At 42.0% G+C, this 17,432-nt stretch overlaps 1 protein-coding gene across 1 annotated transcript in view; it reads right to left on the reverse strand.

Annotated features, from left to right (window-relative positions):
• Positions 1–3,908: 3,908 nt before the first annotated feature.
• The window catches only part of LOC107039619, a 31,251-nt gene continuing 17,727 nt past the window's right edge, over positions 3,909–17,432 (reverse strand). The window contains exons 4-7 of the mRNA XM_015259335.1: positions 16,898–16,984; positions 6,335–6,544; positions 6,068–6,253; positions 3,909–5,064 (exon numbers count right to left, since the gene is read on the reverse strand). Coding sequence (XP_015114821.1) covers positions 4,355–5,064; positions 6,068–6,253; positions 6,335–6,544; positions 16,898–16,984 — 1,193 coding nt within the window. The 3' untranslated portion in view covers positions 3,909–4,354. The remainder of the gene's footprint in view (positions 5,065–6,067; positions 6,254–6,334; positions 6,545–16,897; positions 16,985–17,432) is intronic.

Raw genomic sequence — 17,432 nt, forward strand, 5'->3', positions numbered from 1 at the left:
CTAGCCGGAACTACGTTCCAGGCTGTCGAGAGATGCCTCGTACCCGCTTCCCCCTTTTTATATATCTTTTTTTGGACCCGCTATAATTTATTTACGCGCCAGATATTTTAACCCGACTTCCTTTTCTTTACTCTTATCCTTGCAACCCTTTTTACCGTGAGGATGAGGGCAAGGTATATATCTACTCGCCAAGTTAATCGGATTACACTGATGATTGTCTAGGTCCTTGGGTTAGTCCTTGGCCGTTTTGCGCGGAATTCAAATTATTTTTAATCCGCCAGTCCTACCTAGTTTGGAGCTTAATATAAACGGAAACAGGTTTTGTTGATAGAAACCACCAATCAACAAAAAAATAAAGGGAAATTTTACGCACGCATAGTGTCTACAACTCGGGCCTTCAATTGAAGGCCCGAGTTGAAGAACCGAGTTTGTAGCAGAGACGTCAGACAAGATATGAATGTTTTTTTGGGCTCAAATGAAAGAGCGGGTCGAGAAATGGCGTGCTAGGACCTCTAAAGATGGTTTTGAACCAGGGGAGACTCCTAGACCCCACTGTCATGTTATCACAATTGCGCTTTTCAATTGAAAACAGACATGATCTTTAGAGACATTTGTCATCTCTAAAGACTTCTGCACGCCATTTTTCGAGCCGCCCTCTCATTTGAGCCCAAAAAAACATTCATATCTTGTCTGACATTTCTGCTACAAACTCTGGTCATCAACTCTGGTTTTCAGTTGAAATTGGAATTGTTAGTTCACACTATAATAGGATTGCATTGACGACTTTTTCTTAACTCGCAAAAATCTTCAAACAATTTGCTATCGATTGGTGATAACATTTTTTGGAAATAATGAAATAGGGGGGATAAAGCCTTTTTTTCAGGGTGATTTTTCTTTTTCAGGGGTGGTTTAATCTACAAATTGCACCACATTCATGTCAAATTTTTTCGATTACTTGAAAAACCCAAGTTGTCGCATACACACACACAGACATGACTCTAAAACCATCATTTCTTCACGTTTCATAACACTCTGCACCATTAGCAATCGAAATCATAAAATCGAAAAATCGGTCAAACACCAGTTTTCCCTTCGGAAGCAAAAAATGCAGGAATGTCGAAAAGCTCCACGGAAATCGGCATATATCATTGTATAATAGACTCTTTGTCGGCGTTTTGGCTGGACATTTAGAACGGATGTACAATCGATGAATCAATCCAGTTTTGTCGTGACGTTGATGCAAAGGAGGGTGAATTGAGGGGTCGATAGTTGCATTGGATATGTGAGAGCAACAAAGATAACTTCCATGCAACTCTCACTCTCTATGCACCATGTGTGCAGGTGCGGGTGTATTAAAAACTGTGGGTGGCTGCGGTCGCGTACCAATCACCCCCTCCCCCCCTTCCCGGCTCCCCTCCCCGCCCATGAAATGGTATAGGTGAAAGGGGAATACCAAAAAGGAGAGAGTATGATGGGGAAAGGCCAAAATATTTTCGGCTGGTGTGAGATAGACATGCACATGCACCTACCGAGTGGACATGGTGGGACAGGTTTGTTCCGCACATATCCGCGTTGCTGCGCCACTATCCTGCACTCGTCGTTGTTCAACGTTGTTTTGTTCTCTCTCTCCTATCGTGTCCCCCTACCCGTGAAATTTTAATCGTGTCGTCATTGGGGTAGTTTGTTGCGATAACCCAACCAGTAGCGTGTACCCGCGGATTGGGGGTAAAAAAAGGGAAAAATAGAGGTACAAAAAATAGTGTCCCGTGCCCATCCGTCCGATACGATCGATTTGCCGACATAACCTCACTTTTCGTGTTCAGTACCCCATCTACTAGTGAAATAAATCCATTAACTGACTCATTTGAATATATATCCACATGGAAAAAATATATATACAGAAATATATGTCACTTATATCCGCTTATATGTGGTATTCTTTCCGGCAAAAAATGCAATATTTGAGATATATGTTGGATATATGTGTGCACATATATGCCACCGGGTATACCTAGCATATACCTGGTATACAAGGCGGATATATTCAAGATATAATTCCGGCAAAATCACAATATCTCACTTATAAGTTGTGGCTTATATTTTTTTCTATGCGGGTAGACTGCCAGTTTAATTGATGGAATTCTTAATCATTATGTATAATGAGGATATCGACTCAGGAATTTTGTAAAGAGTTGATTTGAATTTTTTCACTATTATCAAACGTAGGACAACCCGAGTCAGGCCTGAGGATTGATCAGAGAGTCATATGGTAGCTGGATCAAGCCCTGATCAGTCATGCAACGCGGTCTTTAATCAAGACTTGATCAGGCATAACGTTTTTGGATTCGATCAGGCCAAACGTATTCAAACCGGATGATTTTTCCATCGGAATCAATAATAATTATTAATGATAATTGAATCAAAATGAAAGATAATTCAATTTTTTCACTGTAGATCGCCTCCCTTAATGCATCCCTACCGTAATTACCGCTGGAAAAACCTTATCATTTTCGCCGATGCTGGGCATCGAACCGGGGACCCTGCGATTACTAATCCTATTCCCTAACCACTAGACTATCGCGCTATTATTATTCATTTGGCTCTGTTTTGCCTGTACAATCTGTATCGGGGTATTTATTGGCTTCGAAATTATTCATAATCTCGCCGATTTGCGCGCATATTCTGAGAGAAAAGTTGTTTAGTTAAAATTTTATCCATTTCCTTAATGAATAATAATTCCAATAGTCATAACACTAATGAACAGAAGGAAGCTTGATGATTTTTTTTTCCTGAAGATAATTTGCTCGTAAGTTGGATACTTTTGTTATATATATTTCTGGCATCATCCCTCCTTCCCCCCGTGCATTTAATTAAAACCGTTTGATAAATAAATTGAGAATTTAATTTTAAACATTTCAAATTCGATTCTCGGAAAACGTTTGTTCACATTAAGATCAGGTGAACCGGACCCAAACTTGATCATGTTTTCTTCAATTGACCGCGTCCACATGAAAATCAAGTGCATCAAATCCGAATCGGATCAAATTGGGTTTAGGCGGCCTGACCTGAGACTGAGATCATGTCCACCTGATCAGAACTTGATCTAAACTCGCCTGAATTTTTTGGGATCCGATCTACTGGATCAAAACCTGGTCAGGTTCTCATCCCAAATCACCCAATCAGTCGAACCTTCCAAAAATTGGATCAAGCTCTGCAATTCCCCTCGGCAAGAAATATACTTACCATCAGTTGAATGAATCCTTCAATTGATATTCCACTGCCATATTTCCCTTCGTGAACTGAGGATGGCGAAGATTAAAATCGATTACAGTTGGACTACATGAATCGACTAATTAGTGTCATGCCAGTCAAATAAATAAAATCTCTTATTTGATATCATATTGGACAAATGGTTCTGCTTTTGAAAGACATATTACGTATCAACCGACTGAGTAATTGCTCATTCATACATACGTAACTCAATCGGAAAATAATGCTTGGGAAAACTGGTTATTGTGGGCTTTTTATCTCTCGATTTTCTGCCCCATACCACTGGTATCTCTCGGTACGTGTGGCGAGATTCACTTTGTATTTCCATCAATCACAAATAGCCTCCTAGCCTATTCGTCCAAAAACGAATGAACTTGTATACAACTGTTTTTCAATGTATAGGCTGTGATATAAGGACTGTGGGTTGAGGGAAAATTTTTTCTCCCGTTCTGTTGCAATACTGAGGAAATTATTGGATTGGAATCGAGAAAATTGCCAGTAGGATCGCAACCGTCGAGATTAAAACCTAATAACGAAACATTTTCACGTGCTCTCTCCTTGCTCTCCAGGACTGGATAACTAGGTCATTAGGTGGCAATTAATGGAACAAATGATATTTATTCGATCGCATTACCTAAACATGATAAAACCTAATTACTCTTCCAAATAAAGATGTTCCATCGTGTGGTTTAATCCTCAAAGAACACCAAGATGATCATAATTACACTAACGTAATTTATAATATATCAGATTTTCCTTATGCATTGACAAGTTATTTACAGGTGACAATTAGAGATCATTCTATGTAAAGTCGACGATTGAAATGCCGGACTATTCATCCTCATTCCTGATAATGTACTCTTGCATTTCTCACAGTAATACGACATGATACAGTAGCATAGATTTTTATGTACAGGCTGAATCAAAAGTAAGACAATTAAACCCTGGTTAGTCCTCGAAGTCCCCGATGTCTGTGATTCCACCTCTCTCAATAAGCAATCGTATATTTTCCGAAAGTCTTCACGAAGCAACCACTCGTTGATTGCTTTCCATTCAAGTCCACATGAGAGTTTACTTTCGAACATCAATAGGGCCTCCAGACGTGCCTGGGCTTCGGGCTTCTATCCTTTCTCGGTCTAACTGATTCCCTCTCAACATCGACATCATCGTCCTTTCTCCTCGTCGTCAAGTCCTGACCAACATTCTCCTTATCTTGGCCCCTCTTGGTACTCAGATCAACGGTACCCTCAAGCCGTATTTTCACCGTTAAATCATTTCTCCGTACCCCTTGATCCTCATTCTGACTATCAATGTCATTCAAATTCTCAATGCTCGGTCTCAAACGCTTCTCGGTATCTCTGAAATCCTCCTTAACGCTATCTTCCATGTCACTTCTCACCGGTGATATACGAGGTGATTCCTGTTCCTGTAATGAATCCTCGCTTCTCCCTTCGAATATTGGATCCTGTTCATTTCTGTCATCCACTTCGATGCTGCCGTCTGGACTTTCAGTGTCCCTCAGTGGATCAGGATCACCGTCTTCTCTGCGTCTTTCATCCCGTGAACTCACACTGGGACTGCCACTCGTACTTCGCAACTGCTTAAGATCCTCCAAATTCGCATGATCGGGCCTCTGTAGCCTTTGCTGCATGTGCACTGCCAATTTATGCCAGTCTGATTCCACTAAGTACTGAGGCGGGTGGTAAGATAGTGGATTGTACAGCCAAGGTGTTTGAGGCAGCAGCGGGGCGAATATCGATCCAAACAACGGATGTGCTCGCAGAAAGTGAAGACCTGAAAAAATGCACATTATCAATCTGTTCATCAATCACGTGATTTCATGTAATTGAAGATGTGAGATAGAGTACAGTCTTTGTACAAGATACTACAGGGACTGTAGGAGAATAAAATTCCGAGGTCTTAAGGGCCAGAATGGGGTTTACGAGGGTCAAAATAAGGGTCATGTGGGTCAAAATAAGGGTCACATTAAGGGCCCAAGTAAGGGTAACAAGATCATGAGGGTCAGAATAAGGGCCAAAAGGGCCGGAATAAGGGCTCCAAGGGTCAGAATAGGAGTCGCAAGGGTCAGATTAAAGGTTACGGGGGTCAGATTAAGGGTCGCAAGGTTGAAGGTCACAAGGGTTACATTAAGGACCCAAGTAAGGCTAACAAAGTCATGAGGGTCAGAATAAGGGCCAAAAGGGCCGGAATAAGGGTTCCAAGAGTCAGAATATGAGTCGCAAGGGTCATATTAAGGGTTACGGAGGTCAGATTAAGGGTCGCAAGGTTAAAGGTCACAAGGGTCACATTAAAGACCCAAGTCAGGTTAACAAAGTCATGAGGGCCAGAATAAGGGCCGGAATAAGGGCTCCAAGGGTCAGATTAAGGTTTATGGGGCTCAGATTAAGGGTCGCAAGATTAAGGGTCACATTAACTGCCCAAATAAGGGTGACAAAAGTGAGATTAAGCGTCACAAGTGTCAGAGTAAGGGTCAAAATAAGGGTGACGAGGGTCAATATAGTGAGGGTTAGACTGAGGATTCAAATGAAGGTCACAAGGATCAGATTAAGGATCATGGGGGTTGACGAGCGGAGCGAGGGGGCGTAGCCCCCTAGTAGACATATATATTTCCAATAATTTCCACAATATCCCAGCCCCATTTCCACTCAATTCTAGCCCCTTTGTAGAGTATCTTGTACAGAGAATGCAAACCAAAACCATTCAATCCACAAAGTGGGAGTATGATGGGCCGCCTAGTATCTTATACAAAAGTGTCTTGTGTGGCACTGGACTGTACCTTGCAGGTGGGGATGATGTCCAGGTGGATTCGAAGTGGTGTTATTTGTCGCCGAGTCGGCAGGTGGTGTTGCTGCTGTGACTGAAGCAGTTGTTAATAATCCGGGGCCAGAATTCGCTGGGGAATCTGCCTGTGCAGACTCCCTCACAGCAACGCTTATTGGCCCCAAGTCGTTCCTCGCTGATTCTGCATTGAGAAACAAAAGAAGATAATGTAAATGGCCCTCATTCTAGGCGGTTACGCCATTCGATTTTTCCTCTCTCTTACCGCTATTAGAAACTGGTAGTCGAGGAGATCTTTGCTCGATGGCATGGTGGAAGGGGTTGAAGGCAGAGACTGTACCACCCGCGCCTGGCGGCGGATGCGGCTGCGATAGGTGACCTGGTGGCGGCGGGAGACAGTGCGGGGGTAGAGAACCTCGGGGGAGACCGCCCCACCCTTGTCCACCAGTCTGCTCCAGACCCAGGTGTTGCAATCCTGTTATTAACGTGAGAATAGGAACCATTGTCAACATGTGATTTCTTATAAGATATCGGAGAATGTATAGGGTACTCTCTGATCTCCATAATGAACTGGCGGAAGGGGTGTTGGAAGCTGAAACGGATTGAAGAAATGGGAAATTGAATTTTGAAGTTGGAAAACCACGAATTAATGCTTCTGATACTCATCAGGACGACTGGAAGCTTTCAAAATATTCATGTACGATCCTCTCTTTCTCTCTCGTTATTGTTTCATCTCCATTGCTAGTCCGCGGACGTATCGCTTTTCTTTTTGTAGCTTTTTAATATTATTTTCGCCTCAATTTATTTAATCAACTTCTTTTGGGAATAGCCTCTTTAACTTTATATTGGTGTCAGGAGTGGGATTCGAACCCACTTATATAGAAATCTGATCAATTTGAAACTGATTTCGACGCGGTAGGAAAAGAATACTGAGCAATCTGATGCTGAAGGAGATAGTGAGATGGAAAAACAGGAGAAGTGAAGAGCGAAATGATCAAAAATTCTGGAAAAGCTCTTGGAAATGCAGCCAGTGATGCTGTTGGCGATTTTGTAGCAGAGCGCAGTGTGTGGTATGATGGATTCCTAAGTAGAATGGGTCGATATAAGATCCGACATTTTCTTTCCTAATATCGACATGGTGATATGAACTATCGTCAACATGTGCTTTTCTCATCCCATACGGAGAAATATATATTCTGAAAATTATATATTTTATATATGGAATTAGCCTGATTTATATATAAAAATTATAGAAAATATATATGGAACGTATATCAATTTAGATTTTATATAAATCTTATATATATTCGAAGAATATATTAAATTTGCCTACTATATACATTTTATTATAATATAATATATAATAAAATATATAATATATATAATATAATATATAATAAAATATATATATAATTATATTATATATATTTTTTATATATTTTTCCATGGAGGAGCAGAAATCAGTAAATATGTTAAGCACTGTCCGACTTGTACAATAAACTGCCGGATGAGATCTTGAATGCCAAAACGGATTACACGAATGGAAAATGTAATTTTGAAACAAGAAACCCACAAATGAATTCCCCCGCTGCCCACCCTGAGAATTGGAAATCGCCGAAGGAGACACTGAAGTTGAAAAACAGAAGAGGTGAAGAGTGAAATGATCAATAGGAGATTATATCGTCATCTGCGTGGAGCGATTCAAAAATTCCGGAAAAGCTCCTGAAAGTGTAGCCAGTGATGCTGTTGGCGACTCTGTAGCAGAGCGCAGTGTGTGGTGGAATTGATTCCCAAGTGGAATGGGACAATATGAGACCCCCCCACCTTCCCAGTTTCACGTGTGTCCTCACCAATACTGTCCCTTCCACTGGTATTTTCACTGATGATGGTAACGAAGGGGTAACACCGAAGGACGGAAGAATACCAGACGCAGCTGCTAGTGGGAGCTTTTAAGAGAGGGGGTGGATTCATGAAGAGTAGGAAAAGGTGGGATATACAGGTGGGGTTAGAAGTTAAAAAGAAGGGGAAGCTTGGATATTTAGGGTGGGGTAGGAAACCGAGTCACTGGCGCGTGGGCGTACCTCGCGGAGATTGCGGCCGGCCGGATTGGCTGGCCGCAAACCCCTGCAACGAGCTTTTGGGAAAGGTGAGTAAGTGGGGAAGTGGAGGTGGGGGAGGTGTACGTTGAAAACTCCGTGGGTAACGGAGATGAACAGAGAGGGAGAATCGTTCAAATAATACGGAAAAACTCCGCGTGAGGGCGCTACTGAAGGCACAACCGGCCACCGCCAGAGCGTCGACGGATAAGAGAGTAAAAATGAAAGAGAAACAGAGAGTGCGAGGGGGCCGGTGGGGAGGGCGATTTGAGAGTGAATTTTTAAGCTCTCGTTTAAGCTGCGCGCGATGGCAGACAGAGGACACCACTATCTCTCGCGTACCACCGCACACTGAAGCCACCACGAGTGCAGCCGTGATAGTCACATTCACTACTACTGGCAAACCATTTCCGCTGTATTTATACTGGATTTTAGATTGCGTTATAACTGACGGGCGGGGCGGGGGGGTCATGAGAGGATTAAGGAGGCGAGGCCGAGGCAGTGCGAATGAAGAGGTGGTGAAGGATATAGGGAAGTTGTGCCAGTACCGCTCACCTAAGGAATGGCGATAATTTTCGGGTCCCAAATCATGATTTGGAATAAAAATTGTAGTCCAGAGCGTTCTTTGGCTATTCAGCTAGATACTTAAGTCTTGGATCCCCAATTATTGTTTCAATTACGATAAATTATCGAGAAATGATGATAAAATTTCTCTAGCGTAGAATAAAATTTGATCATCACATATTAATTTTTACCAAATTTCGGGATAAAAATGAGGAAACGATGACTCATGATAATTTTTATCGAAAATTTCTTTCCGTGTACATGCGTCGCCTCTTCAATGCTCTAGAAACGTTTTCTGTAAGAGATCTCACTAGTCTCCTGAATAGAGTTCTTTCTGGGAAGGGAAGAGCGCAGCCAGTGGTTCATCGCGGACAATGAACCTCGTGAATTAATAAACCTCAATATCCTCATTCCCTAGGACCACCAAAATTCGCGTGCCACATTTGATGATAAGTTTAGTAAGAAGAGGGACAGATGAAATGTATAACGCGGGAGGGTGGAAATGGGGGTGATAATTCCGAAAACAAATGAAGACTAATGAGAGTGGGGTTGGTTGGAAAGAGGTTGTGCAAAAGGGGTTTCAAGGAGGCCAAAGTTTAACCCCTTTAAGGGAGTGAGAAATGTTGAGCTTAAATGTTACGGCTTTTGTGGGGTTTCAGTCGTGTGCTAACCCCGGGGAGTATAACGCCAAGCCCCCCTCCCCTCTCTTATCGCTACATATCGATGGCAGGAGAAGAATGCAAGATGATGTATGAGTGTACGATGTTCATATAATGCACTGGGGAGGTCACCCCTCGCGGCTCAAGAGGCTTGTGAAATTTGAGTCGACCAGTATTGTTAAATATTTTTTCAACCAATAATTTATTTTAAACCATTGTCTGAACCTCCGCAGAGCCTTGAGTGTTCCATAATTAAACTGTTCACCCCATTCATGAGCGAAAAGGTGAACCGGCAGAAGTTGAAAAATGCAATGTTTTTTAAAGAGACGAAAAGCTTATTGTTCATCTTGGGAGTCGATTTGAATAAAAATTTAATTTAAAAAAATCGACTGGAAGCATTGACGTCTTTGCTGCTGAGTTGACAACATGAAGAAGAGAAATGCCACTTCATAATTTCCTTAAGATACTGTTGAAGTACATAATGCAATAATTTGCAGTATTTACGTGTCTCGGCTATTCAAATCTATGCAAAATGAACGGTTAAAGGCCTGCCTTACAACATCCAGGCGTTAACCCCTTGTCGGAGGGATTTCCACCCTTCTCTAGTATCTCCTGCACCCCCTTGTTTCTTCTTTCAACCCAGCTATTCATTCTTCCTTTTTCCTTGGTCTACTGTTCTCCCTTCTATGCTACCCGTTAGGCGTAGAGTCTTTGGTGTCTTTGCCCAACGGTACCCTTTCTCCTACCCCTTTTATGCCCGGCCTCATTATCGCGTCCCGACTATACCCTAAAATACCATGGCTAAGGGATTCCATCCATTTCGTTAATGATACTGAAAATTTATGCGCCGAAATTTATAAATTTCTACCCAATACTCCAACTATTCGACACAACAGTTGCCGTGGAATTAGCTTCGATGAACTGCGATCTTCCATTTTTGCCGTGACATATTGCTGTGACCCTTGCCATTCATTCTCAACAGATAATCCAGGAACCTACAAGGCTTGTGAAGTTCCCGAAGTGTCATTAGAGTTGTTCAACAAACTGGACGGGCAGCTCTGGTCACCCGAGCTGATTAAATGAAGCAACAGCGATGTACCTGGGCTACGGCAGTCGAGACCAATTCCCTCGTCTACCTTCGTCCAGTTTTCTGTACTAGTATGACGCTAAGTTAGATAAGTACGGCGTTCTATACAAGATCAAGTCAGTGCGAAATAGTAAGAATTTGAAAAGAATATGGGCAGGTGAAAAAGTTCATACTTAAGTTTTTCGTTTAGTATTTCATTTCGAGGTTCTTTTACTTTTATGTTTTTACGGATGATAATTTTTTATGAGTGAGTGGTGAATTTTTAACGGTATTCTAATGCCGTGATCTTTGGAGAAGTCTCGTCCGGAAATGAAATTTTACGGCTTAGGTCATGAATTCCAACCCGCACAGCGAACTTGGCAGGTATCATGAAAAATACAACTTTACGAATCTCGGATTGATTCAAGTCAAATTTCGGCTTGATTCAAGTTGAATTTTCGGTTTGACTTGAGTCAATTTTTCGAGCGCCCCATATATAACTTTCTAGATTTTTTTCTGGAATCTATGTTGATTTTTTTAATCAAGGCAAAAAATCCACTTGGGTCAAGCCGAAAGTCGAATTGAATCAAGCCAAAAAATCGAATTGAATCAAACCGAAAAATCGACTTAATCAAGCCGAGGAATCGACTTGAATCAAATCGAAATATGGGCTTAAATCAAGTCAAAAAATCCACTTCAGTCAAGCCGAAAATCGAATTGAATCAAGCCGAAAAATAGATTTGAATCAAATCGAAAAATCGACTTAATCAAGCCGAGGAATCGACTTGAATCAAACTAAAATATGGGCTTAAATCAAGTCAAAAAATCCCCTCGAACCAAGCCGAAGAATCAACTTGAATCACGTCTTGAATCGACTTGATTTAAGTCGATTTTGACTTGCCACGTTTCTTCTCAAAACAATCGACTTTTCTGCTCATATAAGGTCAGAAATTCGGATTGATGAAGGCCGAGTCACTCGACTTGAGTCAAGTCGAAAATTGACTTGAATCAACATGATTGACTTGAATGACATGCGGTCGAATTACTTTGCATACCTGGAGGGTGTGTAAAATATCACTTCACACATAGTGCGATGAACTATACTACTCTTGAATTAATTGGCACTAAATTCCCCAGCAAAATATGATCACTCAACCCTCCTGACATAGCCGAAAAGAAAAATTGCCACCGTGAATTTACTGGAAAGTGATCGCAACTTAAAAGACGGAAAAGGGAGGAGGTAGGGGCACGACAGTTTTAAACTGAACGTTCCTAACAATCTCCCCTAAATGAGGTAAAGGCCACCTTATTGAAACAGGGGTTGCGATTTTTCCGGTTCCAACCACCCTTCGGGGGCGGGTTAATTGACACGGGGTGGATTGTGATAAAAAAAATCAGACAAAGAAGAAGGAGAAGGAGAAAGCAAAGAGGAGTAAGAGGAAGTGGCGTACGCGGTGTTCTTGTTAACTCGAATCCAGGGGCTCTCGCGATTTTTCATCCCCTTCAACTCCACGGGAATGAAACTGACGAGATAGAAAAGTGAGCAGCCACGGTTGGTTAAAAAAAAAGCGGAAACGAGGGGGAGGGAGAGGGCTGGGTGAGGATGTGCCTTCAGTGATGAGGGTGCTTTCTTGGACAATCTCGAGAATGATCTTCACAGAGCTCTGTCCTGCCGCTCTCACTCTCCTCTCTCTCGCTCTTCATCTCTATTCTCTCATGCCATTTTTCAGACATCTTATCTGAATCGCTCAGGAAGAATATCACTCTCGAAAATTCTGAGTGATTTTCCTGATTTCAACTCATGAACTCTGACAACGACTCCTCGCACTATCCAATTTACTCCAGGGGAGGTTCACCCCAGAAAACAACTTTAGTTTTTCGTAAAAAAAAATTTAAATACTATTTTCGATTTTTTTGGTCCCTAATGGAAACCTTATATTTGACCGATTTTTTGATTTTCGAATTTTGACTGCAAATAGTGTAGAATGTTATGAAACGTGCCGAAGAGGATATTTGAAAAGAAGTGAGACGGAATTTAGATTTATTTATCGTAATTGAAATTTGAAAATTAATATCAGTAGCGAAGTGGTAAAACGAATCGTCGTATCTCCCAGTTGAGTTTTTGAGGAATATTTCCGAATCTAAGGGAGATAGCAAAATTTTCATGATTACATTTCTTGTAGCACTCAATTGGCTCGATAAAAAAGATTATAACAACAATTTTTCTATCTCCCTTAGATTCCGAGATATTCATTGAAAACTGGTCAATAGTCAGAATTGACTTATACCGTTTTACCACTTTGCTACTCAAATAATAATTGGCAATTTAATTTCCCAATTATTGATTGATAAAATGATTCGGAATTCCAAAATTTGAGTTAATGATTATTTCAAAAAATAAATAAATAATTTGTTGAGTAATATTAACCATTGACATCTTCCAAATTTGACTGTAAATCAAAATTTCGATTATGCCGACTCGAAAAATGAAGAAGTTGGTCTCCCGGGGTGGACCTCCCCTTAACTTGAACCTTGCAACGAAGCCGAAGTGTCACGTGACCCCTCATTTCATTCCCAATGAGACAATGGAGCTTCAACGAGGGAAGATGAACGCGAGAGAGAACCCTTGCAATCGAGATACTCAAGAGTGTCGAAGGGCCTCGTACCGGACCTCATTGGATTCCAGCCGACCCTCTGCATATATTCCTCAACACAGATACCCAGCGGATCCCCATAAAATACTGGTTTCTCCCCCGGCTTGCTGAGGTAGGCCGAACGAAATTTAATAACATCCCCCTAGTTACACCTCAATGGGCACCTTAACAACCCCCGGAGGTCTCCATCTTTCGCCTTCGTTTCATCGAGCATTTGACACCCTCCAGCCCCTCCAACCCCCGGCGCATTGGAGCTTCACTCCTTATCAAACGTCTACCCCACCTTCCTGATTCCACTTTTTCTCTGCGGATATCTAATAAACCACCCTCACAAAACGCACCCTCGACGCGCCAACGATACACCCAGTGAATTCACGTGTGCGTGAGTGTACGGAATACATGGCGCGGCGGGGGTGAAGGGGTTAATACTGACCGGACTGGACTGACCGGTGGCGCAATCTCTGGACAGACGTGGGAACACTCGGGCGAAAGGGTTGAATCGGTATGTGGCGCCAAATGATTCGAACGAACGAGTTGATTAAGCTCGCGGATCGGATGGTAATGGGGAGCGGGTGGTAATTGAGCTTTCAGGATTTTGAGGGAACTTTCACGGAGAGAAATTTTATAGAAAAATTCTCGTACGAGTGCTGGAAAAAATCACAATCCATCGTCTGCGAAAAATTCTAGTGCTGTTAAGGTAAAATTTCTTGGTATTTTTGCTACAATTTCTGGGGATTTCTGTGAAATCTTCACAGAAATACGGGGAAATTCATGTTTTCCTCAATAAAATTTCTAGTGCCGGCACTGGAATTTTTTCCTGGTCGTCACTTTGCGCCTCTTTTCCCGTGCTAGCACTAGAATTTTTCTAAAAAATTTCTCTCCGTGTTGGTTACTCTGAATTTGGGGATTCAATGGCTTCATTTTTCATCTGCTTCCTTGGACATCAGCACTTTTTATGCGATGGCGTGGGCTAATCAGCGAGTCTAGGATGTATTACAATGAAATTAGTCTCAAATGTCGGATCATTCAGAGTGAAAGCTTGAAATCCATTGAATCAAAAGGCTTGACAGTGAGAGTTGGGATGATCCGTGTCAAAGTTTAAGATCTAGGAGAGAGTGGGCCAAAATGAAACAGACGAAAAATGATTATTTGAAGTTTTTTTCTCAAATGAAATAAAAAATTTTATTCAAAGTTTTATTTACGTAAAATAGATATTTTCAAAAATAATTAATAAATCTTTATTTGATCCCAATAAACTCTTAATTGATTTCTGATTGTCGACAATGCACTCATGAAAAAGTTTATGATGTATTATCAAAGAAAAATCCCGATTAAAAATAATTAATAAATCTTTATTTGATCCCAATAAACTCTTAATTGATTTCTGATTGTCGACAATGCACTAATGAAAAAGTTTATGATGTATTATCAAAGGAAAATCCCGATTACTCATAATGAAAATGCAGACCTTCAAATCCATCGAAGCAGAAAGGGTTGGCATTAAGACCTTTGACGTGTTGTCATTAAAAGCCCTCAGATATCTTCAAATCCATCGACACAAAAGGGTTGACACTGAGACCTTTGATAACCGTTCCCCCAATGACCCCCTCCAATTAAAACTTCCCAACATGACCCATCACTCCCCTGAAGAAGACAAGCCCGCGGATTAAGTCAGATTGTCTTTTTCCCCGAGTCGACCACAATCACAAGTCATCGGCCGACCCCTTTCGCCCTCGGAAGACTCCGCGCTCGAGGTTTCCTCGACGAAAAAACCGGAAGCTTCAGAGCGCCAGCATCAACTCCATCATTCGACGGTGTTAGTTGGTAACAGCGATCGAAGGGTGAGTTTTGACGAGCACACCAATCCCATGGGAATGGGACAGCTCCATCAGTAGTCTCGTCGAAAAAGATCGCCGGCGGGCGGCGGCGGGGGTTGGAAGAGGTACACAGTTGGTAAAATGCGCGGGAGTTGGTAGAGAGATTGGTGGAGGAGTTGCGGAGGCAGAGGGAACTTCCGTTAAGCTGCTTATCATGCCGAAACAATACACTGTCGGTGCACCAGTATCAGTTTGTGTCCCCTCTCCACTCTAAATCCCCGGACTCCCCTTTCCCCACGGCCAGTTTGGTGGAATTTTAGTCCCGTCAAATTTTCCAGCTCTAGAATCTACTCCGGCATGCGAGCGTTATTTCATCATTTCAATTTTTTTTCCTTTGTAAATCCGACAATTGAAAATTGAAGGAGCGATTAAAAAGCAGCTCGGGGAGTGGAGGTTGAAAGAGAACAGATGATTCTCGAATGGAAATTGGATGTGGGAGGAATAATGATGGATTTTTTTTTTCTGATTTCGATCCTCCACTTCACGGAGCGGTGGATCATTGATTTCAGGGGCCCTGTTCTCGAAATATTTCCGTGCACGGAAGTGGCTTCGTAGACGAATTGCGTATAGGAATCATATCGGCGTTCCGTCAACGGAGTCGATTCCGCGCACGAAAATATTTCGAGAAGAGGCCCCTAGAGGTGAAGGAGTAATTGAAATCACAATAAATAAGACTTCGGGATGAGTTCAAGAGTTCAGCGTGGTTTCAGAAATGATTTCAGTGAGTTGAAATCACGTGATTTCAGTGATTTTGATGATTTCAATGGTTTCACTTGATTTCAATGTGATTTCATATTGATTTTATCGCGGAGTGGCGCTATGATTTCGGGAGTGAGTAGCCCTTTGGCCGAATGCCTTTTCCAATTTTGACACCTTAACTTCCAATTCTTTTCCTTCAGAAATCCCATAATTGAAAATTGAAAGATCGATTAAAAACAGCTCGGGGGATATCGCTTGAAAGAGAATAAATGATTCTCGACTGAAAATGATGGATTTTTGCATTTGTGATTTCGCTCTTCCCCTTCACAGAGCGACGAATATAGTGATGCCGCGAGACATTTCACCAGACATTACGAGACAATACTTTGGAGAGATTGCCTCGGTCTCAGTGAACACGCAAATTTTTGGTCTCATCTCCGTCTAGAAAAATACAGTGTCGACTTCTCTCGTGATGACTTCGAGTCAATTTATCTCATCTCGGTTTCCAGTTTTTCGCATTTTTTATCTGTAGAAAACCGAGACGAGACAAACCGAGACAAAAACCGAGACTTTACATTAAAAAACACGAAAATCTTGAGAACGAGACGAGACAAATTGACTCGGAATCATCGCGAAAGGAGTCGACACTGCGTATTTCGAGACTGAGACGAGAGCAAAGATTTTCGTATTCATGGAGAGCGAGATCATCTCTCCGAAGTTTTGTCTCGTAAAGTGTCTCGCGGCATCACTAGATGAATATGACAACGATACGTTATGCATCGGTTAATCAGAGTCTTTCTCCCAGCAAAATTGATAAAACTCAATTTTGACTCCCCGGTGACTTGACGAGCCGAGTGCCTTGCTCAATTTTGACACTCTACCTTGCCAAGGTGACGGTGGTGGTGTTGGAGGCGAATCACCAGACGAGAGAGAAATCGTACAAGTGCTGCGGAAGATGAGGCAGGATGGAGATGTGGTGTCAAAGGACGGTTAGTTTCAACTGAGTATCAGTGTGAGGCAGAGGGAGTCTAATCTGAGTACAGGAGAGAGGGTGGTTAAGGTACTAAACTTCGTTACGCTATCGACAGAGGGTACAGCTGATGCTGAAGTCTCCGCCGAAAAGGAGGACAGATGTATTTTGAGGATAATGCTGGGGGTGTGGAAATTCCCGGTGATGAAAATTGGGATTTTCCTGTGCAGTTGGCAGACTTACCGGACAGCTTGAATCCCAGTGGGTCCTGCGGATGTCCAAAGGGAAATGGCCGCGGTCCAAAGTGGTAGGGATGAAAGGCCTGCTGTCCTGAAAACGTGAGTTGATTTCTTTAGTATCGGGTCGTGATCAATTTGCAGGGTGTGCTTTTTACTGGTGAGCTTGTCCAATGCTTATGGTCTTCGCATGGAACATGGAATTCTTAAAGGGACTCTATCACGAGTATTTCACATCCGGGTAATGTTTTCGGGCGATTATGAGAAATATTCAGTAAAAATCACGGAACAATTTGCGTAATCCGCAATGGGGAATCGATTTCCGGAAATTTTTATAGGAATGGAAGAGAAGAAATCTGAAACGTTCAGTGAATTTTCAGGTTCATCACCGAACAAAGTACGAAATTGTCGGGTAATTTTTCCCGAAGAAGTTAAATCTTACAGAAACTTGAACGTTCAACAATTTTTATGAAGCTCGTGAGTTAGTTCTACGTTCCGTAAAATTTCTCAATCGTTGGGGAAAAATTACGGAACGACTTGTT

This window comes from Diachasma alloeum, unplaced genomic scaffold (assembly GCF_001412515.2).
Source record: "Diachasma alloeum isolate Michigan unplaced genomic scaffold, Dall2.0 Dall_scaffold_00302, whole genome shotgun sequence".
NCBI classification, from domain to species: Eukaryota; Metazoa; Arthropoda; class Insecta; order Hymenoptera; family Braconidae; genus Diachasma; species Diachasma alloeum.